The 27,233-nt window shown below is 47.1% G+C and overlaps 1 protein-coding gene across 2 annotated transcripts; it reads left to right on the top strand.

Moving 5' to 3' along the window:
* The first annotated feature begins 396 nt into the window (after positions 1 to 396).
* Positions 397 to 27,152, top strand: SBSPON (somatomedin B and thrombospondin type 1 domain containing). Of its 2 annotated transcripts, XM_043601200.1 has the most exons (6): positions 427 to 747; positions 11,761 to 11,955; positions 21,555 to 21,645; positions 23,270 to 23,446; positions 25,433 to 25,498; positions 26,194 to 27,152. In XM_043601200.1, the coding sequence occupies exons 1-6, from the start codon at positions 534 to 536 to the stop codon at positions 26,210 to 26,212; spliced, it is 762 nt and encodes a 253-aa protein (XP_043457135.1). In that variant the 5' UTR covers positions 427 to 533; the 3' UTR covers positions 26,213 to 27,152. The 2 variants fall into 2 exon arrangements, with proteins under 2 accessions (XP_043457134.1, XP_043457135.1); XM_043601199.1 differs by having other exon boundaries at positions 397 to 747; positions 25,433 to 27,152.
* The last annotated feature ends 81 nt before the right edge of the window (positions 27,153 to 27,233 follow it).

The raw sequence follows: 27,233 nt of genomic DNA, 5'->3' as shown, positions 1-27,233 counted from the left end.
GAAGTCAGGGTGCCTCGCTCACACTGTGCCGCTGAGACCCGTTTGCTGCGCATCAAGCGCTATCGTCTCCAGGCTTGTTGCTGAAAATGCCCACTCATGAACATGACCCCAGGTGTTAGGAAGCAGAGTCTGGAGGCTGGGAATGCGGCCGCCCTGGCCGAGCTGCTGGCGATTCCGACGCTCCCTGGGTCGCCGGGATCCCCGAGCACCTGCCGCTCCGCTCTCTCCCGGGGCGCTCCCGCGGGCTAGGGGCGCGGGCTCGCGGCGGGCGGGGCGCCGATTGCGGGGCGCCCCGGGGCGAGGCGCCCTCCCCACCTGCGAGGGGGCAGCCGCGGCACCCGCCCGCGCCCGGACCGGCGCGCCGCCAGGGCTGGGGAGGGGCGGCGCCGAGGGCGGGGGCCCGGCGCGGGGCAGGGCCGGGCCGGGCTGCGCGTCGCGGGCCGCTGGGGCTGCTCCGGGCCGCCGCTCTCCGAGGAGCACACCGCTCGCTCCGAAGATCTGCGGCGCGGCAGGCGCCGCCCGGAGCTCTGGCCATGAGGACCCTGTGGATGGCGCTGTGCGCGCTGGCGCGGCTGTGGCCGGGGACCCTGGCCGGCTGCGCCGAGGCGGGGCGCTGCTGCCCGGGCCGGGACGCCGCCTGCTTCGTGCGTGGCTGGAGGTTGGACAGGGTTTACGGGACGTGCTTCTGCGACCAAGCCTGCCGCCTCACGGGGGACTGCTGCTTCGACTACGCCAGGGCGTGCCCAGGTGGGTGGCGGCGCCGAGGGTGGGGCGTCGGCCCTTCACCAGCAGCCGAAGGGCGCAGGGTCCCACAGCAAGGACCGCGCCCCCAGAGCCAGGACCCCCCCCCCCTCCCCCAGCCCTTTCCATCCTGGCGTGTCCAGACCGTCTAGCCTGGCCTACCCGTGACCCCTCCACCCAGGTACCTCTAGCTCCCTCCATCCTAGGGTCCTCCAGCTCCTTGTGTCCAGGCACAGATTGTCCAGTCCCTTCCGTTCAGCTACACCTGCGTCCAGGGATCTCGCAGTGCTCTCCACGTGGACATAACCACTCCAAAGCACCTCTCCCCACCGGAACCTGGATAGAAGGGCCTGGAGCCATCTGTTCTCCTGGAAGCTTGTTGGGGCTCAGGAACCCCAGTCTGGTGGGGCCACCTCCTACCTGGGAAGATGGCATGCCAGGTTCCAAGGGCATGCCCCTGAGCCAGGCTCCACCATTTTCATTCTGTTAACCCTCAGGGATCTGAAGTGACTTGTGACAAGTGATAAGGGAAGGGGTGTGTAATTCTCCCGCTCAGAGCCAAGGGCTTGCTCTGGTAGAGTACTTGTGCAGAGCAAGTTCTTGGAGGACCACAGTTGTCCTCACCTCTAGACTCCAGCAAGTAGCACAGCCCCTTTCTCATAAGAGGAGTTTGATCTGCTCCTTGCGTTCATTTTTCTCTATCTAGCACGATAAAGGGTTTTCTCTGGGGGTTCCTATTATATTTTAATCCTGCTGGTTTTCCTTGAGGGTCCGCCTTTTTCATCTTTAAATTTTCCTCAGTAGCACAGCCCCTGGTTAAGGGCTCAATAGATGTTGATTTAATTAAATTAAAAGATGAAATGGGGAGTATGGTTCTAAAGAACAAGGTTTACCTGAGAGAAGCCAGCTCTAGAAATGAAAGTAGCCTTGTTTCCTGTTAATCTCATCACCCAAAATGCCTCGTGTACGTTAGGGTTTGACCTCAAGGACTTCCACATTGTGACTTCCTCCGCATCTTCTTGGGAGAGTAACCCGCGGGTCTGCGTCATTCCTCGGGGAACCGGGGGAGGGCGCTGTCTGCCTCCGCCTTGCTGGAAGAGGCCACTGGCCCATGGCAAGGTATCACCCAGACCTGGTACTGAAGGAACACGATTGAAAAACATTAAGATTTCCCTGACCCTGCTTGAAAGCTAATGATTTACTTGTGAATATTGATTCTCTTTTTGATAAGCTTCTTTCCCTCTTCTGCTCCAAGGCCACGGTATTTTGCTACTGAAGTAAGGTAAAGAGTCAGTTATTTAGGAAATGTAGTGTCCAGGGTCCCCAGCCCTACCCCGCCCCTGCAGAGCATCCTACTAACACTCCCATTTGCCTCAGTTACCTAGGTCCCTCAAGCAAAGCCTCTGTCACTATGGCAGAATCACTTTCTCACAAGTGATTCACTTACATTGTAAATACAGAATTCCTGAAGACCAGATAATGTGCCCTAGTCTGTGGTAAGCACAGGGATACAAAGAAGATGAAGACACAGTCTCTGCTCCCTACAAGTTCACGGTCAAGCAGGGAAATACACCTGCTAACCACCTGCTACGTGCTTAGTGCCAAAATAAGGGATCCAAGAGGCAAGAAAGGAAAAACTCAGAAGACCTTCCAGAGGAAGTAATGTGCCAGCATAGTCCTGGAGAATGAGCAAGAAGTCTCTAGAAGGGGAAGGGGAATTCTAGCAGGAAAGTATCACATGGTCATTCAGCAGTTACCTGTGGGTGTCTGCCTTTTGTGCCGGGAACTAGGCGGGGCCCTGAGGCTGCCCTGGCCAGCAGGACAGACAGTGAACGCAGCTAGATATGGAGAGATTCGGGCACAGAAGAGGCATGGGGAAGGACAGACCAGAGTCATGAGAAGAACTTTCCAGTGAAGCCTTACAGTGCTATGAGGAGTTGTCTGTACGTGGTCACAAATAAATCCCTTACTTTTGGTCCAGGAGGTAGAAATATTAAAACAAAGAGTCTGTCATTTGGGAGTGGGGATATATTGGGTACGTAGGAGCAAAGAGATGACCTTATCACCTTGGCAAGGGCTCAGAAAGAAATCACAGCAACTTGGTGCCTGGACAAGAGCTGTGAACAGTGGGCATGGGGAACTGAAACCAGACAAAGAAAGGGGCCCAAAAGAATCTTAAAAAGCATATTCAGCCTTATGCCCTTCCCCAGGGAGTTAGCGGAGAACCTCGCAGGCCTGAGCAGAAGCAGACACAGGACCTAAAAGGCTCCTAGTTGGTAAATTCTCTGTGCCTGAAGTTTCTTGGGAGAAGAGGAAGAAAATAGACACAGTTGGAAGTGGGCCACTTGGAAGACGGAGCCTGCTCTCCCTGCAGAGCTGAGGGTGAGAGGGGCACCACGGAGCTAAGATGCTCAGTGCCTCAGCCCCACGCCAGCGTCATAACTGTGCTGACTCTCGGGGCCTGTGGGAGCGGCTTACAGATGAGGGAGCTGGGGCCTTCCCAGGGCTCCCCCATTGCTAAGTGGACGTGAATGGGCAGCACGGTGACATCTGAACCCACTGTGCCTGATTTCAGGCTGCCACCTGCCACATCTGTGGCGCATGGCTGTGATTTACTCCAAAATACATCACGGTGTAGCAGCTCAGGGCCTGCCAGTCACTCCACATACATAGAACCATTAAGACCCTTAGAATCTCTTCTCCTTACCCCATGTGATGTTACCTAATGATGCTGTCTGAAACCTTTTTGACTGAAATTACATTATATGTGAACCAAAAATGAGCCATGTCTGTAGAATTAAGAATGCCTTACTTCTCTTCCTTCTGATGTTTTTCTTCTTTGTAAACACTTTTTTTTTTTTTTTGGTGTGGCTAAGAGGTGAAATCCTGGAATTTCTCTTTCTAAATAGGAAGTTATTATTTTTTTTTTACTTTGTAAAAATAAAAATAAGTTATTGGGCCTATGGATGTGCTGAACTGCCAGAAATTTCTGAGACAAATGATCTCAGAAAAATCTCGTTATGGTGACGGCATAGGTTTCAACAACAATTCTATACCTCCATTACTGACCCTCCCCCCCAACAGAAGAATAGAAAAATTCTCCATTGGCTGTGCGAGACCAGGGGTGGGAGAGGTAGAGGAGGGACAAATCTATACCCTGCTCTGGAAGAACTTCTTAGATATCAGGCTCACCACACTTGTGGTCCTAGAGTCTGCATTCTAAGATCACAGAAACAGTAGGCTGTAGATTTTTGAGGAGCGAGTTCAGGAAAAAGTCATAATTAACCCAAGTGGAGCAGGAAAAAAATTGAGTAGCCTGTGTGAGGCAGTCTCTTCTCCTAGATTTATGGGGAATCTAGGAAACTAACTGGCCCATATCTGCTGACTTCATAACTGGAAGGAGAAGGGGCAATGTCCTTGAAACTATGGGCTCCAAAGCTTACCCAAGGAAAGGATGTCACAGTCTATGGTGATTTAGAAAGTTGAGGCTTTCCTGGAACCATAGCGGCCCAAGAGACAGCGTGTGGCTTCCCCTGCCTTTGTCTCTGCAGGAAAAATGAGCAGAGCCTGGCGCCAGCATTCAACATGACTTGACTTTGCAGGCTTGGGCTGCAGCCCTGGGTGTTCAGTGCAGGAGGGTGAAATTGTCAGCTCTTCTCCAGCATTTACGCTGTGCCAGGCACCTCATAGCTGTACTCTTACTTAGGTCTCACGACCCACCACCATGGTAAGCAGAGCCCTGGGAGGTTGGGCAATTTGTCCTAAGGCATATGGCTAATAAGTGATGGAGTGAGATTTGAACCCAGGAACTCTGAGTCTGGAGCCCACATGTTTAAACATGATATCTGGACCCTCAGAGAAATGAGGCTTTATGAGAAGCTGTGCACTTTGCAGGGTAGGCCCCAGATAAATACTGGTGGAGTGAGTGAGCCCTCTCTCTCCTTTGACTCACTCCTCAAGGGCAAACAATGTGTCCTGCCCCTCTTTACAGTCCCCTGACAGCTCTTGTGGTTGTCAGAACAACCTGAGCCGTCATTCCACCGAGGGGATGTTATCTACCCCAGCCACCTGTCCTTTCAAAAATGACATTTTCCTTCCTTCACTGAAAAATATGCTTGTTGCAGAAAATTTGGAAAATACAGAGGTGCACAAAAGAAGAAAACAACTCCCCTGGAAATTTACTACCCAGTAAAAGCATAATTACCTTTCTGATTTGTATACCTTTTTTTCTGCGTTTATATGGTATATAAAATTCTATTTTCCTTTTTTTTTAATTTTTCTAAGTTTATTTATTTTGAGAGACAGAGAGAGCAGAGGAGGGTCAGAAAGAGAGGGAGAGAGAAAATCCCCAGCAGGCTCCATGCTGTCAATGCACAGCCTGATGCGGGGCTCAAATTCACAAACTGTGAGATCATGACCTGAGCTGAAACCAAGAGTCAGACACTTAACCAACTGAGCCACCCAGGTGCCCCTAAAATTCTGTTTTTCTAACGAGGCAGTCCTTTTTATTGTCTCGCTAGCATTTCATGAACTTGACCAGTTAATGTCTCAAAAGAAAGAAAAAACCCACTGGTGGCCAGGTAATGGTTTATGCAAGATGAAAAAAAAAATACTTGATCATTTTGTTGGAGCTTTCCAGGGAGGGTGGGGTAGGGAGCAAATGGGAACATGGGCAATGTAGTCTCATTTGACCCTCAGAGAAGATTTGACAAGATTTCTCAGAAAAAGGTATATATAAGGGAGAGAGAAAGGCCTATGACACTTAAAATTGTGTCTCTATGAGATGTGTGTGTGTGTGTGTGTGTGTGTGTGTGTGTGGTAAAGGGGATGCTGTATTTTTCTCCCACACAATGTCAGGAAACAAATGCTATGTGGTAATGGTACTGCTGTGGGTAAATTACAAAAATATTTCCGGGGTGCCTGGGTCGCTCAGTAGTTTAAGCGTCTGACTTCAGCTCGGGTCTGACTTCAGTTCTGACTTCGATCTCACAGTTTGTGAGTTTGAGCCCTGCGCCAGGCTCTATGCTGACAAGCTCAGAGCCTGGAACCTGCTTCAGATTCTGTGTCTCCCTCTCTCTCTGTTCCTCCCCCACTCACACTCTATCTCTCTTTCTCAGAAATAAATAAACATTTAAAAAAATTTTTTTTAAAAAGAGTATTTCGCAGGAATGGCTAGGACTATTTGAACTTAACAACATGAGGAAGAAAGCACTTGTTCGTGGGTGGCCTTGAACTTTTAGGTGGCAAAGAGCCAAGCAGGCAGGGCCAGATCTGTGATTAACCAAGGAGACACTGCATGAAAATAAGAGCAAGGTTTTATATTAAGAAGAAATAACCCAAACTATATTTATGAAATGAAGGACTCTGGCTGTCAGCTCAGTGTGTGTGTGTGTGTGTGTGTGTGTGTGTGTTCATGCGCGCTTGTGTAGCATAACAAGAAACATTAGAAATATGTTTTTTTTAGTTACCTTTTGGTGCCTAAGACAGAATAGCGTGTCTAGTTCTGGGTGCCCCCACTCACCAAGGCTGTGAATGGGTCTGGAGAAGGCCCAGGGATCATTCTGAGAGGGCAGAGTGTCTATAGAAAGATGGGTCCGACAGCTGGAGTCATCAACCTGAAAAGTCCATGCTAGAGGGACGGCGAACCACTGAAACATTAAGTCCGTGAGCCGCACGGATAAGATAAACATAGATATTTTTTCCCCATATTCTGAAATTCTTTTTTTTAATTTTTTTTTCAACGTTTATTTATTTTTGGGACAGAGAGAGACAGAGCACGAACGGGGGAGGGGCAGAGAGAGAGGGAGACACAGAATCGGAAACAGGCTCCAGGCTCTGAGCCATCAGCCCAGAGCCCGACGCGGGGCTCGAACTCACGGACCGCGAGATCGTGACCTGGCTGAAGTCGGACGCTTAACCGACTGCGCCACCCAGGCGCCCCATATTCTGAAATTCTTGAGTGAGGGAAATTTGGATCAAATTAAAGGAAATACCACTCCATGCCACTGATAATAAAATGAAAGAAGCTTGTTATTTTCAAGATGTGGTACTGACAGGAGATAGAAATGGATTTGAAAGGATTTGAAGGACTTGGGGCTGCCAGGAGAAGCCAAGAGCTACGTAACCTGAAGGCACAGAAAACCAAGCTCCTTCCAGCAACACCCTTTGGGGGCACCTTTGCCAGCAGAGCTCAGACAACTCTTGCCCAGGTTAAGAATTCCCATATTTTTGGGGCGCCTGGGTGGCTCAGTCAGTTGAGCGTCCGACTTCAGCTCAGGTCGTGATCTCACAGTTGGTGAGTTCGAGCCCCGCGTCGGGCTCTGTTGCTGACAGCTCGGAGCCTGGAGCCTGCTTTGGATTCTGTGTCTCCTTCTCTCTCTGCCCCCTGCCCTGCTCACACTCTGTCTCTGTCTCTCACAAAGTGAATAAACATTAAAAAAAAAAAAAAAAGAATTCCCATATTTTGGCTATGGGAATTTCTGGTTTTGCTCCTGTCCTTCCACCAGCTTTCCTTCCCACTCTGGAGCCTGAGTCAGTTCTTTGGCTTCTAACTAATGATAGGAGCAAACCAGAATCGGTTTCAACATAGAAAATTGTTTAGGAAGGAGGACGGATCTGTCCAGTGCCATTTCATCCATCTGTCTGTCCGTCTGTCCATCCATCCATTCAACAAATATTTATTGAGCAGCTACCAAGTACCAAGCACAAGGCATGAAATGAAAAGCTCAATGACAATAAATACAATAAATAAATATGTATGCTATATAATTATGAATCATGAAAATATTATAAAGCAGGGAACACTGAGCTCTGAGAGGAAGTATTTTGTGGTGTGGCAAGTGGAAGGCTGGGGGTGGCACTGGGAGAGTACTTAGATAAACTGGCCAGAGAAGGACTCTCTGAAAAAGAAATAATTCATCTGGGGGCACCTGGGTGGCTCAGTTGGTTAACAGTCCAACTTTGGCTCAGTCATGATCTCACGGTTCATGAGTTCCAGCCCCATGTTGGGCTCTGTGTTGACAGCTCAGAGCCTGGAGCCTGCTTTAGATTCTGTGTCTCCCCCTCTCTCTCTGCCCCTCCCCCATTTGTGCTCTCTCTCTCTCTCTCTCTCTCTCAAAAATAAACATTAAAAAAAAAAGGAAATAATTCATCTGGGACCTAGGGAATTAACCGACCCCAGCCATGCCCAATGTGGGAAGAACAATCCCAGCAGAGGGAACACATAACAAGCTTCCAGAGTGTGACAGAGTTTGGTGTAAGGAGGCCAGCGTGGCTGGAGCTTGGAGTGGAGGTGGGGTGGGGGCTGGGGGGGGGGGGTAACTCCGGGTGAGCGGGGGAGGGGCACAGGCTGGGTCATACAGCACCTTGTAGGCCACAGCAAAGAGTTTGATTTTATTCCAAATTCAAAAGCAAACCATTAAGAGAGTTTAAAAAGCCATTTACTACTACTACTATTATTATTATTATATTTTTAAAGATTAGTGGTATCTTTGGTAAGGTAATTGTACTTGGAAATGACTGGATACCCCTGTTAGGACTTGTGAAATGTGCTCAACTCTTTTTTTGTGCAGATTCCTTACTGAAATATATAACTCACTTCACTGTTCTTGGCCATTCTCCCTGTGGCTGTGGTAGGAACATCTGATAACCAGAAAGCTCTCGAGGAGAGGGGACTAGCCGGTACCTCAGGAAGGATTTGATAATCCTTGAGTCTGGATCTATCCATTATCCCACTTCGTAGGGTGCTGGGAGTCAGGGGTGCCCACTGGGACTAAAGCAGGGGGTCTATGTCTCTGTTCTCTTCAGTGTCTCCTTCTCTGTCTCTGTTCTTATTACACTCCTTGGGACCACCTCCCAAATAAGTTACTTGCATTCAAATCCATGGAGTTGAAACAAAGGAAGAAAGAAAACGGCTTGCCCGGCATTCTGGCATCCACTAAACCTAAGCTTTGTTTTATTGTACAAGGGGTGGGAAGATGTCGTTAAACTCTAACCATTAGGACATTGGGAAGCTGTGACAAGCCTGGAGTCAGAGACGATCATGTTGCTCGCCAGGTCTGTTGACCTCCAGTAACAGCTAGTGAAATGTGAAGATTGAGAAAGTCAGATTTTAAGAAAGAATATTTTGATATGCTGGCTATAGATGTGAATACTAATGGACGAGTTCACAGGAAGCCTGTGTCATGCAGTTGTAATATATGACTTGAAATGATAAATCTGTCAGAAATTCCCGTACTTCCCCTAGCCTCCGTGACCAAAGATCTCTCATGATCTAGGATGAATTGCAACCCAAACAATCAAAAGTTCACAAATTAAGGGCGCCTGGGTGGCTCAGTCGGCTAAGCATCCGACTTTGGCTCAGGTCATGATCTCCAGGTTCGTGAGTTCGAGCCCCACATTGGGCTCTGTGCTGACAGCTCAGAGCCTGGAACCTGCTTCGAATTCTGTGTCTCCCTCTCTCTCTGCCCCTCCCCTGTTCATGCTCTGTCTCTCTGTCTCTCTCTCAAAAATACATAAACATTAAAATAAATTTTTTTAAAGCTCACAAATTAATCATGAATATAATCTTTTGTGCAGAATAGGAATAAATATCTCAGATTCCTCTTCCAACTCAAAATATTTTGCAGAACATCTTTTTAGTCGTGAACTTTTACTAGGTGAACTTTTTTCATTTTATCTTACAATGAAGCCATCGAGATGATGTTCAGGACCCAGAACTTTCTGGTTTTCTTTATGAGGCTGTTAAAGTCATGGATTGGAAACCAGAGACCTAGTGTTTTGCAAAGTCAAACCTGAACTGACAGGAACAACAACTGATTCAGTGATTCTGTGATCTGAGGACGTTAACTATGGGTCAAACTAAACATTGCACATGAGACACAAATGCTGAAGAGATACCGGGAAACTAAATTCAGTCAGAAAAGTGTCTCCAATGTCATCTTTTATAATATGGATACCATGTATTCAAACCAAGGCCAGATCACTAAATTCTGAGCTAATGCCATGGCAAATTTTTATTTTACAGTGATGTCCAATGTTAATCTGTGAAATAAGTGTTTTGTTTTTCATTTATTTAAAAAAATTTTTTTTAATGTTTTATTTATTTTTGAGACCGAGAGAGACAGAGCATGAGCAGGGCAGGGGCAGAGAGGGAGCAAGACACAGAATCCAAAGCAGGCTCCAGGCTCTGAGCTGTCAGCACAGAGCCTGACGCCAGGCTCGAACTCACAAACCACAAGATCATCACCTGAGCCGAAGTCGGACGCTTAACTGACTGAGCCACCCAGGTGCCCCAAGTGTTTTGTTTTTTAAAGTGAATTACTAGGGGTGTCTGGGTCGGTTAAGTATCCAACTCTTGATTTCAGCTTGGGTCAAGATCTCATGGTTTATGGGTTTGAGCCCCACGTTGGGCTCTGCACTGACAGCACGGAGCCTGCTTAGGATTCTCTCTCCCTCTCTCTCTGTCCCTCCCCGCTCTCTCTCTCAAAATAAATAACCCTAAAAAATAATTTAAAAAAACAGATAAAGTGCATTATTAAGCGTTCAAGGCCAACACATCAGGGCAAGACTAACTAGATTCAGGGATGAAGAGATTTGGGTTTTGGAAGAATTAAGGACAGAAGGAGTCCTTCTCAGTCAGCTCCTAGCCCGGCAGACTCTTTTAAATCCTGCTAGCTCTATGGCCCAATTAAATCACGGGATCGTGAAAATAAAAGGGGAGGGATCCACAAGAAATGACCGGAGCAGGAAGTGGACTGTTACTGATTTTCTGAAGGATATGCGGGTAGCAGGTATTGGGAACCAGTCTCATGTGCCTCATTCTTGCTCCCTTAGGTACTTGACATGTGGTGCCTATGAGTTTTTAGATGATGAATAAATGCATGTTTTACAACAGTCTGAAGTTTTTGAATTACTGACATGTTTATGTTGTATGTGACCCTTTTCATGTCAGGGTTAGATATGTGCTGCCAAACGATCGGTCTTCCCATATCCATGAACCCTCAACCGGAGAGCACTGTGGGTCCAAATTAGTCTTCAAGTACAAGCTGTGAGAAGTCCAAATCCAGATTTCAGAGAAGTTACAGTGCTTTCTTGGTGAAGACGCTGTAAGCTTGAAAGTATGAACATAGTAGGGAAAGTGGGTCACATTTTGTGAGAAAGAAAGAGTTTTCGTCTCTAGTTCATAGGTACATCTTTTGTTTTCTTATTCTTTTCTTAGCTACAGTTTCAAGCCACCTAAAAACCCATTAGAGTCTTTTTAAAAGTTTCATTAAGACTTTAAATGGGAAAGTTAAATGTACAACCGCATTGATTTTCCGGTCCTGGCCAGAGCATTGTCTCCACAGCCAAATTCTTGCCCCCGACTCTGCTTCGTCATGCGTGACCATGAATACTATTTACTTCTGTGGGTTCTGGTTGCTCTTCCTTAAACTCCAGCCCTCACAGTTTCGGGGTCTAAGAGGCATAAAGGATGATAGTAGAGCACCTAAGAGAAGCCTCAAGTGTAGAGGTCCCTTGGTGTGGCCCTAAACCATGTCTTACGGACACATGATGGGGATAAGAATTGACTCGGGAATTTTTTTTTTTTTTTCCCCTTTACGTATTCTACAATGAACATGTACTGCTGTTACAATGAAAATGTTCTGGGCAGGGGAGGATGAAATGAAAATCTAGGAAAAACAGAAGCAAAGATCTTATCTAAGCCCGAGGAGTATGAGGAAGTACCCGAAGGCAGGCGTCACTCTTTACCTGGGGTGCGTCCCTGGCTCAGAGCCACGGTCAGGATCCCAGAGTAGCTGCCGGTCCGCCACCGAGAGGTGCCGGTTATCAGCTAACCATCAGGGCGGGTGGAGGCCATGTCATCTGAGCCCCCGCTGTGACTGTGTCCCTCCTTGCTCCGGGGCGCAGGCAAAGCGCGGCCTGCGTGGGCCGAACTGGCCTGTGGATGTTGGCGGGAGCAGCCTGGAGGCCAATGGGTTCACCCAGGTGAGCGTCCCATCCCACCGTGCTGTTTTTCAGCTCGCCCTTGCATCGTGGGGGAGTGGAGCCCCTGGAGCGGCTGCGGGGACCAGTGCAAGCCGGCGGCCCGCGTGCGGAGGCGCCCGGTGCGGCAGGAGCCTCGGAACGGCGGCGCGCCCTGCCCGCCCCTGGAAGAGAGAGCCGGCTGCCTGGACTACTCGACGCCCCGGGGCCAGGACTGCGGGCACTCCTTCGGTACTGAGGTTTTCGCGGTGGTGGCTGCCTTTGCTGTCTGTCGTGACTGTCCCTGTCTTGTCCCGTAAAAGGCCTTGAGCCGAGCGGGGAAAGTTCCGTGCGCTGCAGGCAGTGGGGCTGGGCCGGTCCGCCCGGAGTAGGCAGGAAGCTCGGGAAATGCTTGATAAAGGAATGAGTGTCAGCTGCATCGGTGCCTCCCTAGGCCACGCCGCCCTCCCTCGGTGTTTTCATAACCCAGTGGTGGCCCCTTCCTCTCTGTGCGCGCTCGGGGTAAAGGACATGTGCACTGTGGTTTGTGGCAAACTCAAGGCGGCGACCTCAGGGAGCATGACAGCGTTTCGCACTGGAGTAAGTGCCCTTAAGGGTAACCATCCATCTTGCACTTTTAATTCCTGTTCAGTCAGGTACACCCATCATACACGTGTGAAGGTAGTAGAAAAATGATTACTTTCTAAACAATGTCAAATTACCCTCCTAAAACCCCAGTTCTCCCCTCAAGCTGGCTGAATTGGGGCTGTTGTCATCAGATTTGTGATTTGGCAAGATCATGCTGGTGGTGGTGTGGCCAATGGAGGGACCGGAAGTCGGCTCACGAATGAATTGGGAGCCATGGGAAGCGGACAAAGAAATAAGCGAAAGGGCTACCGACCATGTGTTGATCTGGATTGAATCTGATGGAGGAAAACACTGCCTTCTCAGGATCACAAAGATCGTATGTTTTTCATAGGAACCTGGACGTTTTTATGCCAACGTCATACGTTGAGGCCAACGTTTGATGGCCTCATCAAGCCATCTTGGCCCTTTTTTTCATTCTGTGCACAAATACTTATTAAGAGTCTGCCTGATACCCGGCACTGGGCTTGGTGCCAGGGCTATGCTGGTGACATACACTGGCCCGGAGCATGCTGTCCTGTGGCTCACAGTCTGGTGGCAGGGGAAGATAATCAGATGATCTTAGGAAAGTAATCCCAGAAAATTACAGCTGCAATTTGGTGCAACTGGAACCAAACAAGGGAGAGGTGTTCTGAGCAAGAGAGATGTTCTGGTCTTGGGGGAGGAGGGGAACCACAGGAGGGGGAGGGGAAGGGACTTCCCTAAGTATGGGGAGGTAAGGCTGAGGAGCCTAGAGTTTTCCAGGCAGAGACTGGCATGGTGAACCAGATATCGGGTATAGGGGCTTCAAGGGATTTGGGGGTTGATCTAGGGAAAATGACCACAAGAGGTGGTAATAGGCAGTAAGCTTTATCAGGCAGTGCTTGGACAGTGTTGCAGGAAAGGGGGAGTGCAGAGGCTTTGTCGTGGGGACCACCCTCCAACAAGGGAGAAGAGGAATCCGCCAGGGCTCTGTGTCTAAGTGATGTCAACTCCAGCATGATGTGGAGTGTCAGGGGCAGAGTTTCAAAGAGCAAGGGTGGGAGCAGCTTGGGGTCTTACATCTACAAGGTTTTAAGCTCATCAATGGCCCACAGGTGCCAGCTGTAGTTTCACAGGGTATGAAAGGCAGGCAGAGCCTAAATGGCTAAAAATCTGCTTGTTTGGCACTTTTTAAAAACAATTGGATGCATAAAAATTTGAGTTTGCTGCCAGGAGTCTTCGGAGCTAACAGGTCTCAGCCTGCTGTGAGGAAGTGTACAACCCAGGGACCCTCTTTGGCTCATTTGTATAATATGGGGAAGCACAAGGCCCATCTGAGAAGTTGAAGGAAGGCCAGAGTCTGGGGAGCACAGAGAGTGAGGCTGGCATTGAGAGAGGAAGCATCTGTACTGACACCCGCCCTCAGTACAGGGCCCCGGAACTCCCTGTTTAGGATTTTGGTCTTTATCTTAAGAGCCACTGTAGCATTTTCTGCTGTGGTCAGAGCTGTGATTTGAAAATATGGCTCTGGGGGCGCCTGGGTGGCTTAGTCAGATAAGTGTCGATCTGTTGGTTTCGGCTCAGGTCCTGATCTCATGGTTTCTGAGTTTGAGCCCCACATCAGGCTCTGTGCTGACAGCACAGAGCCTGCTTGGGATTCTCTGTCCCACCCCACCCCCCCAACCCTTACCCCTGCTCACGCTCTCTCTCTCAAAAATAAACAAATAAATATTAAAAAAAGAAAAGAAAAGAAACTATTGGTCTGGTAGAGGAGTGGGTAGCGGAAGGGCCAGGGCGGCGGCCTCTCATGGATACGGCAGTCAGATTCGACTCCCAGGGAAATAGTTTAGTGTTCACAGACGCGGTCATGGAACAAAACCACATTCAGCTCGTGAGCTCTGCAGAAGCACTGTAGAAAATGCTCAGGGAGGAAGTCGCTCTAGGACATTACTGATTTTTTGAATGCCTCTTAAAACCTAGTGTTGGTGTATCAGGAAAGCAGCCACTTTGCTCAATTACAGGGTTTGGCTGGTAGAAAGTATTTCTGAAGTACATTTGACCCTTCAGTGCTCACCAGGCTGCCACAGACCGCTTCGAAGCCCGGTTCTCCGTATCTCTTCGGCTTAGTTCAGGTCACAGGAAGACAGACAGGAAGGCCAGGGAAGGGAAGGCTATGGAACATGGAGCAAGGGCACGAGGGAGCACTGAGCCCGTCCCCTGCCCCCTGGGGGTCTCCTCTCTGCCTGGAGGTGGCTGCTCCTCTGTCCCCTGTCCTCCTCCACATGTCCTCTCCCTGTCTCCCACCCCTCCCACCGAACTCCAGTAAGAGGACTTTCTAAAGCAGCAGTCTTCATACGTGACTCCCCATAAAATGTTAGTGACTTTGAACTAACACCAACAGGAGAAATCTGGACTCAGTGGCCTCCTTTCCTACTAAGGTGAGGTGAAATCCAGTTTGGGAAGAGAGGCGAAATCTCTACGTGGGCCAGGGGCACTGGCATTTGCAGCCCTACTTTGGTCCTTGAGATGCACTTTCCTGTTGTAATGTCTTAGAAATGATGACCGCTGTCACAAGCTCGTCAGGGGGGACAGGACTCCTCAAATATTCCAGTCTGGTGGTTCCTAAAGTGGGGTCCCCAGCCGGCCGCATCGGCCTCACCTGGGAAGTTGTTGGAAATGCAAGTTCCCAGGGCCCCACCCAGACCCACGAGATGAGAATGGCTGGAGCCAGGCCTAGCACTGTGCTTGTAACAAGGCTTGCAGGGGATTCTGCTGTTCACCGAGGTTCCAGAACCACTGCTCTCGCCCAAGTATGGCTAGTGGTTCTTCCCTGAGTCCCGACTCACAGCTGGATCACTTAAATGACACTTTCCTGAAGGCAGAAGCTTGCCAATGCAAAACAGGGTGTAGGTCAGGAAAATGTGGGATAAATCGGACAGTTTTCTCTATGGAAGAACTTCTCAGAAGCTTTATTATGCTAATAACCATTTTCATTCTGTAAGAGGGAAATACGGTATGGGCTGCTTTCCCCCCTTATTTGAATAAATGACCCTTTTTCCAGGGCGCCTGGGTGACTCAGTCGGTTAAGGGGTTAAGCCTTCGACTCTTGATTTTGGCTCAGGTCATGATCTCACGGCTTGTGAGATCGAGTCCCACATCAGGCTCTGTGCTGACAACATGGAGCCTTCTTGGGATTCTCTCTCTCTCTCTCTCTCTCTGCCCCTCCCCTGCTCACTCTCTTTAAAAAATAAATAAATAGACATTTAAAAAATTAAAAAAAAATTAATGACCCTTTTCCCAAGGGGATCTCAGTGAATCATTAGTGTTCTGTGGAACGCACCTTGGAAAATGATGGGCCACAAAAGGGAAACGAGAGCAGTGACATGAAAATCGAATTTGGTGGATTGCCCTAAGCCCTGTGTCACCGTGATTCCTATGCATTCACTTAAGATCCACTGAGCGTTAACAACAGCCAGCACTGTGCTGGGGTCTGGAGAAAAAGACTCGAACAACAAACATATCACGGCTAATTGTAACTCAGGGTGATGAGCAAGTGCCATGATAGAAGAATGCTCAGATTGGTGTGGAAGCGTGGCGAAGGAGCACCCACCTCCCCCGGGGGCTCTCCGTCCTGCTGAGTGGTCACCTGTTATGCCCTGCGCCCTACTAGACTCTATGCACAGAGCGGGAGCCTTTGGTGCATGGAGTAGCAATCCCTCACATTTTCACGGCAGAGAGCTCCTACAGACATTATTGATTCAGTGTTGGTAGCAATCCTGTAGGAGAGCCTATTCGTTTCCTGTGGCTACTGTAACAAACTACCCCAAACCTAGTGGCTTAAAACAACACAACTTTATTATCTTAGGGCTCTGTGGGCTAGAAGTTCAACCCAGGTCTCCCTGGGCTAACATCAAGGTGTTGGCAGAGCTGTGTTCCTTTCTGGAGGCTCTAGGGGAGAATCAGTCCATTTCCTTGCATTTTCCATCATCCAGAGACTGTCACATTCCTTTCCTCATGCCCCCTTATGCCCCCTTTTCCATCTTCACAACCAGCTGCATTGCATCTCTCTGTGCTTCCTTTTGTAGTAACGTCCTCCGACTTCCTCTCTGAAGGACTCTTGTGATTCAGCCCATCTAGAAAATCCAGGATAATCTCCCCATTTTAAGGTCGACCATTCACTCCATCTGCAACTTTCCTTCTTCTTGATGAAATAACGTAATATTCTCACGGGTCCTGGAGATTAGGATGTGGACACCTTTGAAAGGCCATTATTCTGCTTACCTTGGAGGTAGAATAGCATCATTATCCTTGAAACCAAGAGGACACTGGAGCTCAGGGAGGTGACAGCATTTGTGAAGGACTTCCAGAATTTAACCCTGGATCTCAGGGCTCTAAATCCTGTGGGGTTTTCCCTCTTTACAAGAAACAAAACAAAACACAATTTAAGTTTATTTATTTATTTTGAGAGAAAGTTTTATGTTTTATTTATTTATTTTGAGTGGGGGTGGGTGGGGTAGAGAAAGAGGGAAAGAGAGTAAATCCCAAGCAGGCTCCTCCCTGACAGCATGGAACCCGATGCGGGGATCCATCCCACAAACCATGAGACCGTGACCTGAGCTGAAACCAAGAGTCGGATGCTTAACCGATTGAGCCACCCAGGGGCCCCAGGGTTTTTCTTCCTGATATTGCTTTGCTGTTCCTGTTATCATTAGAGCTAAAATCACAGTTATAGGGGCTCCTGGGTGGCTCAGTCATTTAAGCATCGAACTCTTGGTTTTGGCTTAGGTCATGATCTCATGGTTCATGAGAACGAGCCCCGTATGGGGCTCTGTGCTGACATCATGGAGCCTGCTTGAGATTCTCTCTCTCTCTCTCTCTCTCTCTCTGCCCCTCCCCACTTGCCCATGCATTCTCTTGCTCTCAAAATAAATAAATAAAAATTTTAGAAAATAATAATAAAATAGGGGCGTCTGGGTGGCTCAGTCAGTTGAGGGTCCGACTTCAGCTCAGGTCACGATCTCGTGGTTTGTGAGTTCCAGCCCCACGTTGGGGCTCTGTGCTGACAGCTCAGAGCCTGGAGCCTGCTTTGGATTCTGTGTCTCCCTCTTCCGCTCTGTTTTTCTCTCAAAAATTAATAAACATTAAAATAATAATAAAATAAAATTGCAATTACAGGTTCTGGTAAATGAGTAGAAATAGGGAGGCCCTGTGAGGCCAGTGAATGAAACCCCATCCCTGAAGCTCTCTTATTAATGAAGATCAGGTAGCTATTGAATTTTTCCCGTTTCCTTTAATGCATATCTTGACTATATTTTTATCATAAAAACAAATCCAAAAAGCCATATGATTGTATTAGTTGTACATATGGACTCCTTCTGAAAGGAGATCGATGTGTATCATAACCTGTATGTGTCCAGGCTGGTGTTCTGTCATGTTCTCCTTCTGTCCTCGTTTACACTGTACCTACAGACCAGTGGTTCTAAGCCTGCTTTGGGGACACCCCATTGTGTCAGAGGACTTTATGAAATTTTCTAAGCAAATTCAATTTACTTTCATGTTCAAAGTAAGTATGTGCCGCGCCACGCTTTTAGAAGTCGAGTTGTTATAAAACCGAACAATGGTAGGCTGAAAGGATGCCAGAAAAGTTGGCAAATAGCCTCTTAACAAAGACTCTATTACATTTGAATATTGTTGCCAGGAAGGGGAAAGGAGGGGGAACTAGCTTTTATTGAGAGCCTTTGTCCCCGGGCACCCGGCTACGTTCTTCCACACGTAAGCTGCAGTGGAACTGAAGGCAAAAATAATTTCTAAATTACTTACCACTCTTAAGTAATGGAAATTAAATTAAATTAATATTAAAAAGCGGTGCTGGGTCAGAGACCTCCAGGCAATCTGGCTCCTGGTCTATTTTCTGAAGAATCATGTGGGGAGAAAGTGCCCCCTGTCTGCAAAATGTGCCACCAAACCAAGCCCAGGTCTTGAGGGGCTAGGACACAGAAGAGACAGGTCCCAGAGTTACAGGCTTGCTTTTATTAAAAAAATTTTTTTTAATGCTTTTTTTTTATTTTTGAGAGAGAGAAAGAGCATGAGCAGGGAAGGGGCCGAGAGACACACACACACAGAATCCAAAGCAGGCTCCAGGCTCCGAGCTGTCAGCACAGAGCCCGATGCAGGGCTTGAACCCATGAACTGTGAGATCATGATCTGAGCCGAAGTCAGACACTTTAACCGACCGACCGAGCCCCCTCGGTGCCCCATTGGCTTGCTTTTATGATGGGTCATACCCTCAGAGGTTTGACACTGAATGTGGACGGTAGATCTTAAGACCCAGAAGCTATCTCCTGTGTTGGGGTTCTTGCTTCATCATTTACTATGTATTTTCCCTTCATTTAACTTGTCTGAGCCTCAGTTTTCTGCCGAGAGCACCTCATCACCTCATTCGTGGCACCTCTCTGTATAAAGCTTTTGTGAAGACCAGTGACACATGAGGAGAAGGTACTTTGTAAATAAGCAGGCTGTTAGCATACAAGGTGCTGTCCTAGCAAGCGTTAATCTGTGCCGTTAATCTGTGCCGTGAGCCTGCCCCATCCCTCCAGGGCCACAGCTCCCACACCACCCCTCCCTCTCTCCTGGGGCCTGAGGGGACTCGGGAAAGGGCTCACCAAGTCCCCTTTCCTCTTTATTTACTTTTTTAAAGTTTATTCATTTTGAGAGAGAAAGAGAGAGTATGAGTGGGGGAGGGGCATAGAGGAAGAGAGAGAGAGAGAGAGAGAGAGAGAGAGAGAGAGAGTATCCTAAGCAGGCTCTGTCTGCACTGTTCAAGAGGAGCTCGACTCAGGGCCCGAACTCACTAACTGAACTGTGAGAGCATGACCTGAGCCGAAACCAAGAGTTGGTTGGGGACTCAACCGACTGAGCCAGCTGGGCCCCCTCTTTTCCTCTTTTAAAGGTTACTTCATGTTAAAGATAGTGATTAGGGACGGAAAGGGAAAATCAAGCAGAATGTAAGCAATTCATAGGAAATATGCTGCATAAAATAGTGAAACCTTGTGATCCACATGACATTAGTCTCCAGGCAGTGACAGCGTGGGTTCAGAGACACCGCCTGACCCTGCCATGTTTAGACGGGAGCCTTAAACACGCTCCTCAACCTCTCTGTGCCTCAGTTTCCCCATCTGTGGAATGGGGGAAATAACAGCACCTATCCCAGAGGGCTGTTGTTAAGAGTCAAAGGCATTAACACATGAAAGGTGCTCAGCATTATGCCTGGAAACCTAGAAGGGTGTCACTGTTCACCTTCATCATTATTATTATGACAGCGCTTTTTTAAAGGATTTGATATCAGATATTATAGTCCCATTCTTGCCCTCTCCTTCCTAACCTCATTCCCTGCACACACACCCCCCCCAGCTATATATTAGGTGCATTGCCTTTGAACTTTTGTAATAAAACATGCAGTACAAATGAGGAGATCAAATAAATGTTTTGAGCTAAAGAAACACATCCCGAAAATGTCATAGTTTGGTACAAGGCCACGTGGACTTAGCAGCAATTGAATCGTCCACTCACTGAATAACCTGGGAAACGCGGCAGAAGGACAGGAACGGGAAGAACCGGTGGGAAAGCTAACATCCTTCAGATGTTCGTGTTTCGGATGACGAGGTCTGAGGGAGGCGGTAGGATCCTAACATACACGCGCTTACGTGTCCTTTTCAATTCCCTCCGTGGATTTTGGAAGTTCCAAAGCCACGGTCACATTTAGAAAGAGGGGCGTGTTCTCTGGAAAACAATGAAACACGTTAGCGCAGCCACAGAGCTTCACAGCTGAGACTCTGAGGGCTCACGCTAGATGGGACTGACGAGACTGAGCACCAAAGCACCCAGGACACAAACAATACCTGCAACTCATAGGAGGAAAAGGCCGCCAGGTATGAGGCCACTCCTGCGTTCCGTTCCCCAGTAATATGAAAAAGCCTCCTTCAGAAAGTCTAAAAAAGAATTAGGGCTGCCATCTTGTGGCAACAAGGAGCCAGGTAAAGTGAGCACGTCGGCTCGAGGCATCTATTTTCCAGCTGGTACCCTCGGCCAGCTTGCTCACGATGACTCTGGCATCGCGCAAGCCAACATCAGCTGGTGTCTGCCCTTCCTGGGATGGTCCAGTTTCTGAAACGAAAGGGAGGAAGGATTGTTGAGCCATCTCAGCCGCAAGGCTCAGTGTGGGAACAGAAGACCACAGGGAAGTAGGATCTGTGTGTGCCAGTGGCGATTCCGTGACATCATTCACCCACCAAGCCACCATTCGTTGCCTTCATGCTTGCTAAGTGCGTAAACGTGTGAGGGCCACAGGGATGGAAAGGGCGAAGCCTTGTCTTTCTTGAGGTGACAGCAGAGTGGCATCGGAAGGTTATCTCCAGGTGCTATACTGTACATAGGGACAGATGCCTCCCCATACTTAGCAGCAAATAGGAAGGAGACGCACAAACAAAATCAGTGAAAGAAGAGAGCAGAGGTGGGAGGCGAGGATTCCTGGCTCCCTTTCTTCTCTCCTGTCTAGAGCAGTGAGTTGGGTTGGGGTTGGGGACAGGAAGGAGGAGAGGGCCAAACTGACTTTCCTTCTCCGAGGCTGAGGGTTGGCACGGGGAGGACGATGTGCTGGCCAGCACTAGGCAGTCACTCTGAGACCATGGGGCAGGCAGCAAGGCTTCCAGGCTGCTGTTGCAGAGACCCGGGGGGGCACTTACATTTCCTTCCTCTGCTACTTCCATTTTCTCCTTTTCACATTTCCTCTCTCTCTGGTTGTCTCTTTTTCTCCTTACATCCCCCTTTCTCTCTCTTTTGTCTTCTTCCTCCTCTTCCCTTACTTTGTTCTTCCTATCTTTCCCTTTTCTCTTTTATTTTTCTTCCTTTCATTTAAAAAAAAAAAACCTTCTCTCCCTTTTCCCCCTTGGTTTCCTCTGCATCTTTTATGGCTTCCTCTTGTATTTTTTTAACCCTGGCCCCCTTTTCACACAGTGTTACTTGTTACCGTGGACAAGCCTGCCTGTAGCTGCCCGTCTGTGTCCACACAGTCTTTGAGCTGGGTTCTGGGGACACTGTACCTTGGCCTCGTCTCAGTCCTTGGTGGTGTGTCATGGACCTTTGTACTTAGGGATGGGGGGCCCTCGATAGGACAGACGCCAAGTTTGGGAAAGGTCATTCTGAGGGCTTTAGGCTGCACGTGTGCAATGCCATTCTCTCTTTTCTAGTCCCTGCCTTCATAACTACCTCTGCATTCAACAAGGAGAGAACACGACAATCCACATCTCCACAGTGGTCTACAGACACAGAGGACAGCGGGTAATTTGCTGTTTTTGTTTTGTATTGTTTGGGTTGAGTTTTTCAGCTCCTGCTTTTCCAGTGTATGGTCAAGTCAGCCCATAAAGGTCAAGTAGGTGTGATGGGTTTTCTTCTGTTACTTGTTCTTTGACTCTGGATAAAATGTGATTCTTTACCACAGGGCTGGGCCCTGTTTTTGTGGGGCTGCAAAGATTTGTCTCTGAGGTCTGATCAACAAGACACACGCTATATAAAATGAGGATATCACTTTCTCAATCATACTAAGGATGTTCCTCTTATAGTCATTACGGGAACACGGACACCAGCACCCATGTGTTTGAATGTGGCCCACACCTCAGCTCTGAGGATTTTTATCAAGAAGGAAGGCACAGGCTGGGAGGGAGCTCTGGACCTACTTGCAGTCCCCTCTTCAGCTGTCAGCATAGGGACACCAGACAGTTGTATGTTCAGACCTCCACACGGCCACTCACTAGCCGTAAGACCTTGGAGATGTTGTCCCACCTTGGTTTTTCTTCTTGAAAAATGAGAATATTAATGCCTACCACATGGCGTTGTTAGGAGAATTTAATGAGAAAATAATGAAGAGACGTCTGGGTTAAGCTGTCTGTCGAAAGTTGATTGAAGCTGCGTCATAGAATTTCCTACCTCAGGACCTAAAGGTACCTAATAAACGGCCTAGCACTGTTAAAGCTCTTTGAAGCAGACTCTCCAGTCGCTTTCCATCTAACCTAGGACAGCTCATAATTCCATGGATAAGAAACTAGCCCATTGTAGCTTACTTAATTAGAACTAAAAATGCAATGTGCAGGAGTTTTAATATGTTTTGCTTCCCTGAAGAATTGTAAAATCATGTTGCTTTTTAGTACAAGGCTCTAAAATATTCACGCATGTCTGGATGCTCCCCCCGGGCTTTTGGAGTCCAGTCACGCAGAGATTTCCACAGTTCAGCATAAGGCGACACGAGCCTCTGTCACAGAAAAACATCTCTGCTTCCCATTTCCTTTTATCTGCGATGCCCAATATCTGTGATGCCCAATTTGTGATGCTTGGGTTCGAGTCTAAACTCACCGTCATTGCCAATCACGCAGGTGAGCCGGTGGGGTGCGTAGGGAGGGCCCGCGGGGCCAGAAAAGCCTGGGTGCTGCTCGGGGCATCGAGGGCAAGCTCTCCGGGGGCTTACATGTTTTCAAGCTCAAGCCAGTTCTTATTCGATTTCTATCATTCTCTAAGATATCAGCAAAGTTATTGAGGGCCATTTTCCTACGGAAATATGCTTTTTGCACACAATTTGGTGGTCAGACTAGGTGGGATACAGGATATCCAAATTTCTGCAAATTCACGTTGACCAGGTCATTCGATCATGGATTGGAAAAGCACCACACACTTCACTGGGGTTTCCAGTCGGACATCACCCATCGTCTTCGTTCGGCAAATGAGAAGCTTGACAAGGCATCGTGTGACTGGTGCCGTAGCTTGGGAAAGTGCCCGGCGCTACCTTCTCCAGTCTGTCACATATCCTCGGTGCCTGCAGCCTTCCCGAGACTTTTTGCGGCATTAGGCTACCGCTAATGACAGCACTTGCAACTCTTGTGGGTTTTTGGTTTTGTTTTTGTTTTGGCTCTAGATACTGTATGGAGTTCAAGACTGAGTCATTGACTCATCACTGTGCTCTGGAAAACCGACCCCTGACTCGATGGATGCAGTATCTCCGGGAGGGGTACACGGTGTGCGTGGACTGCCAACCCCCAGCTATGAACTCTGTGAGCCTTCGCTGTTCTGGAGATGGCCTGGACTCGGATGGGTAAGGGAGAGACATTCGCTGAAGGGTCTTTCTGGTTTTTATTTGGAGATATTTGTCCTGTGTCCTCAACAGCAAATCAGGGCATGATTTGGAAGTCAAAATCCAAGTAAGGAGAATCTTCTGTCTAGCAATTCCTGAATCCAGGGCCCCGCTTACACTGCGGGACTCAGAGGCTCTGTATCAGTGATGAATGGGTAAATTTGGATCTTGGTTCGGACCATGCTGCCAAATGACCACTGAAAACATGATCACTCCAAAGCAGTGTTTTGAAAACCACTTGAATCCGAACCTCTTTGGATGCTGATTTAAAAACTACGGATTCCCAAGCCCCACGTGAGCCTAATGGAATCAGAGTCTTTGGGGGTGGATTTTTAACAATCTTCGAGGTCAGGAGTTGGCAGAGAGTAGATACTCTCAGCTTTGGGGGCCGTATGGTCTGTCTCACTACTCAACTACCATCGTGGCATGGAAGCAGCCACAGACACTGAACAGATGCACTTGGCTCTGTTCTAACGTTGTATCTGTGGACACGAAGATTCGAATTTCATATAATTTTCCTGTGTCATGATATATTATTTTGATTTTCTTTTGACTTTTTATTTATTTTAATTTTTTTTAACGTTTATTTATTTTTGAGACAGAGAGAGACAGAGCATGAACGGGGGAGGGTCAGAGAGAGAGGGAGACACAGAATCGGAAACAGGCTCCAGGCTCTGAGCCATCAGCACAGAGCCTGATGTGGGGCTTGAACTCATGAACTGTGAGATCATGACCTGAGCCGAAGTCGGACGCTCAACCGACTGAACCACCCAGGTGCCCCTCTTTTGACTTTTTAAAACAAACAACAAAAAACGATTCTTGACTAACAGACCACACAAAAACAAGAGGTAGGCTGGATTTGGCCCATAGGTTGTGGTTTGCTGACCCCTGCCCAGATGATTCACTCCCACAGTGATGTTTCAGAACCACTGCTCAGTGGGGTGGTCATAAAACCACGGCTGAGACAGTGGTGGACTCAGGTTTGCAGGATCAGAAACTGATAGAAACCTATGGATTGGCCAAAAGAATTGACCCTGAAAACATTTAATTACCCTGAATATCTATCCCAGTCTTGTACTCATTTATCAGTTAAATCCAATGGCACTATTCCTAACCAAGAGAAGAGTAGACCTCATGCTGGTCAGCTATCGGACAAGGGCCAATTTCGGTCACACGTAGATTACAGTTTTAAGTATATCAGGTGGAACTGGTAAAAGTACAGATTAGAAGGTAAAAGGTGAACCTTCTCAGCTAGTCATTACTCCTAAAGTGTATTTTAATATTTAATAACTTGAATTTATGTTTATTAGTCACTTGTGCCTAATAGCCTTTGTAAGGAGTACACGACATGAGCAGTAAAGCGGGTAAGAAACCAGATATTTAGACTTAAATTTTTCTGAATATCTCATCTATATTTTGTCTTTAAATGAACTTATAATTTAATTTGTATCCATAAAGTACCTTGAACCCTGGCTGAATTTCCAGTGCCCTTAAAAAAAAATAATTTTAATAATCTGGCTTCGCTCTTCCCGCTTCTCCCGTGTTTTTCATTATGGAATCAAAGAGTTGGAGGTCATTACAAAAGATCGTTTGGGCAGAGCCCTCCAATTTTAATACACATGAACTAGGGAGCCATTTTCCTCTGTGTAACACTTCATATATTCAGGTCAAGTGAGAGAAACGAACACGGTAACCTCAAACTGCTCTCTCAACGAGGGTGTCCTCAAATAGAGATGAATTTGTAACTTGCTTTGACAGAACCCAAAGAAGGGAAACTCAGTTTGTGATCACTTTGTTTTTTTAAATTTCAATTTGTCATGCACTTCAAAACTCCAAATATGATCATTCTTTAAACAACAACAAAACCCCTCAATTTATAATTCTGTAAATTAGAATTCTCTTTGGTTTGCTTTTAGCGTAACTGCCATTTTCAAAATATCGTTTCAGAAATCAAACTCTCCACTGGCAAGCAATTGGCAATCCTCGATGTCAAGGAACTTGGAAAAAAGTTCGGCGAGTAGATCAGTGCTCTTGTCCAGCTGTTCACAGCTTTATTTTTATATAGATGGCGATGTAAATATTTCAGAATGTGTTTGTAAACATGCCAAATATTTACCAAGTCATGTTCAGTGCTACATAAACCTTCAAAAACCGTTTGGCCCAAGTCCCTGAACACATGTTATTGCCACACTCTGAAGAAGAGAAAGAAAATTTACGGGCCAGTTCCGAAGATACGTAGTGCCTTTATTTTCATTTCTGCTACACCGAGGCTCCTGTGGTCCTTGGCCTTCTGCAGAGTCAGTCTCATTCAAGAGGTGGCCCACACAACACAAAATACATGTCTCTTTGCACTAAAATTACTACAACATGGTCCATGTATTGGTGGGTTAAATTGTCATTTAAGGTATCCATGCTTTGAATGTCGCATTCTTTCTTTCTATTCTGTAATCTCTTAAAATCTTCTCACTTTAAAATACGTTATACAGGTGTATATGCACATGGTCACATATACATTGCCCATATATTATTCCATAAGTTGTGAAAGAATAATTTCAAGAAAATAGTCAGAAGTAATTTTCAACAGGACATGTCGTTTAAGATTTAGGAAGCATTTTGTAATGAAAAACCAACAGCTAAGTTAAAAATGCTTTTTTGAAGAAGAAATTGTTTTTCGTTAATTGACAAGACAAATCACATATCCATTCTAGGTCCACACAAGTTCCTTAAATGTGGTAACTTTCACGAGGAGAATTTTGGCACCAACGGATGAAACAATGCTTTGAGTGCGAAAATTTTACCATTAGCATCTAAGATGATTTCCAAGGCTTAAAACTTGATGCTGACTAAAATAATCTTTCAGATTTCAGTTCAAACTAAGTTCAAGTTTAACCAAGGTAGGCTTACTGCTTTTTTTCTACAGCATACATTTTCTTATGTTTGGGGTGGAAGGCAGAGGTATAAATGATGGAAGACGTGGACTTTATTACAAATGTGATGCTCTCACACATACACAGAGAAGTATTAGTCTTCCTATCTTATAATCGGAAAACCAGTGAAGCAGAGGCAAGGTGGCTTGTTGAAGGACCCGGGAGGACTGGTCACTCGGCAGGCAGCCCCAGAGCCGAATCTCTGCCTCTCAGCCAGACTCAGCTGTGATGAAAAGCCAGATGATGTCAAAGACAGCCGTGAAAGCTAAGCCCTTTCCACAATTTTGAAACAAATTCTAAACCTAGGATATTTTCTCTGGAGAACGGCATCTTAAAATTCAAACTTCTTCGGTTTCATTTGTATAAGATATTATTCACTAACAAATGATTTACTAAAATACGTATTTCTTGGTACTTATCATGTAATGACAGAATGACAATAGCAAATCACTAGGGATGGAAAAATTCCTCGATATTTGATGCTGAGAGTAGCAATATTTCTGACTATATATTCATTTAACTGTCAGAGTTGTTTTTATGGTAAATTACATTCTTCAGAAGTTAATAATAAAAAGTTTGAGTCTCATCAAGGTTAGGAAACTTAAACTGTAAGTTCAGTATTAACATTTTAAGACCATTTCTAACATTTGTAAAGCAAGATTTTTGAAGCTTTCCTGGGTAATTTTAATGTTACTTAAAATTTTTATACCAGTTAATAAACTTTCTGCTCACATTTTTAAGAGGTCTTGACTTGTTTGACTAGAAAATACCCCAATTTTCTGGACTGGTCAGAGAATGAACAAAATTTCACCAAAAACAAA

This window comes from Prionailurus bengalensis, chromosome F2 (genome assembly GCF_016509475.1).
Source record: "Prionailurus bengalensis isolate Pbe53 chromosome F2, Fcat_Pben_1.1_paternal_pri, whole genome shotgun sequence".
Taxonomy (NCBI): domain Eukaryota; kingdom Metazoa; phylum Chordata; class Mammalia; order Carnivora; family Felidae; genus Prionailurus; species Prionailurus bengalensis.
Note: the sequence above shows the minus strand (reverse complement) of the source record. Positions and strands in the feature narration are given on the sequence as shown.

What these genes read in the sequence shown, in the direction of transcription:
- SBSPON (XM_043601199.1), top strand. Translation starts at nt 534, where the DNA reads ATGAGGACCCTGTGGATGGCGCTGTGCGCGCTGGCGCGGCTGTGGCCG. An exon ending in ACAGACACAGAGGACAGCGG is followed by an intron (nt 21,646 to 23,269) that starts GTAATTTGCTGT and finishes TTTTGGCTCTAG; the next exon opens with ATACTGTATGGAGTTCAAGA. An exon ending in GATGGCCTGGACTCGGATGG is followed by an intron (nt 23,447 to 25,432) that starts GTAAGGGAGAGA and finishes ATATCGTTTCAG; the next exon opens with AAATCAAACTCTCCACTGGC.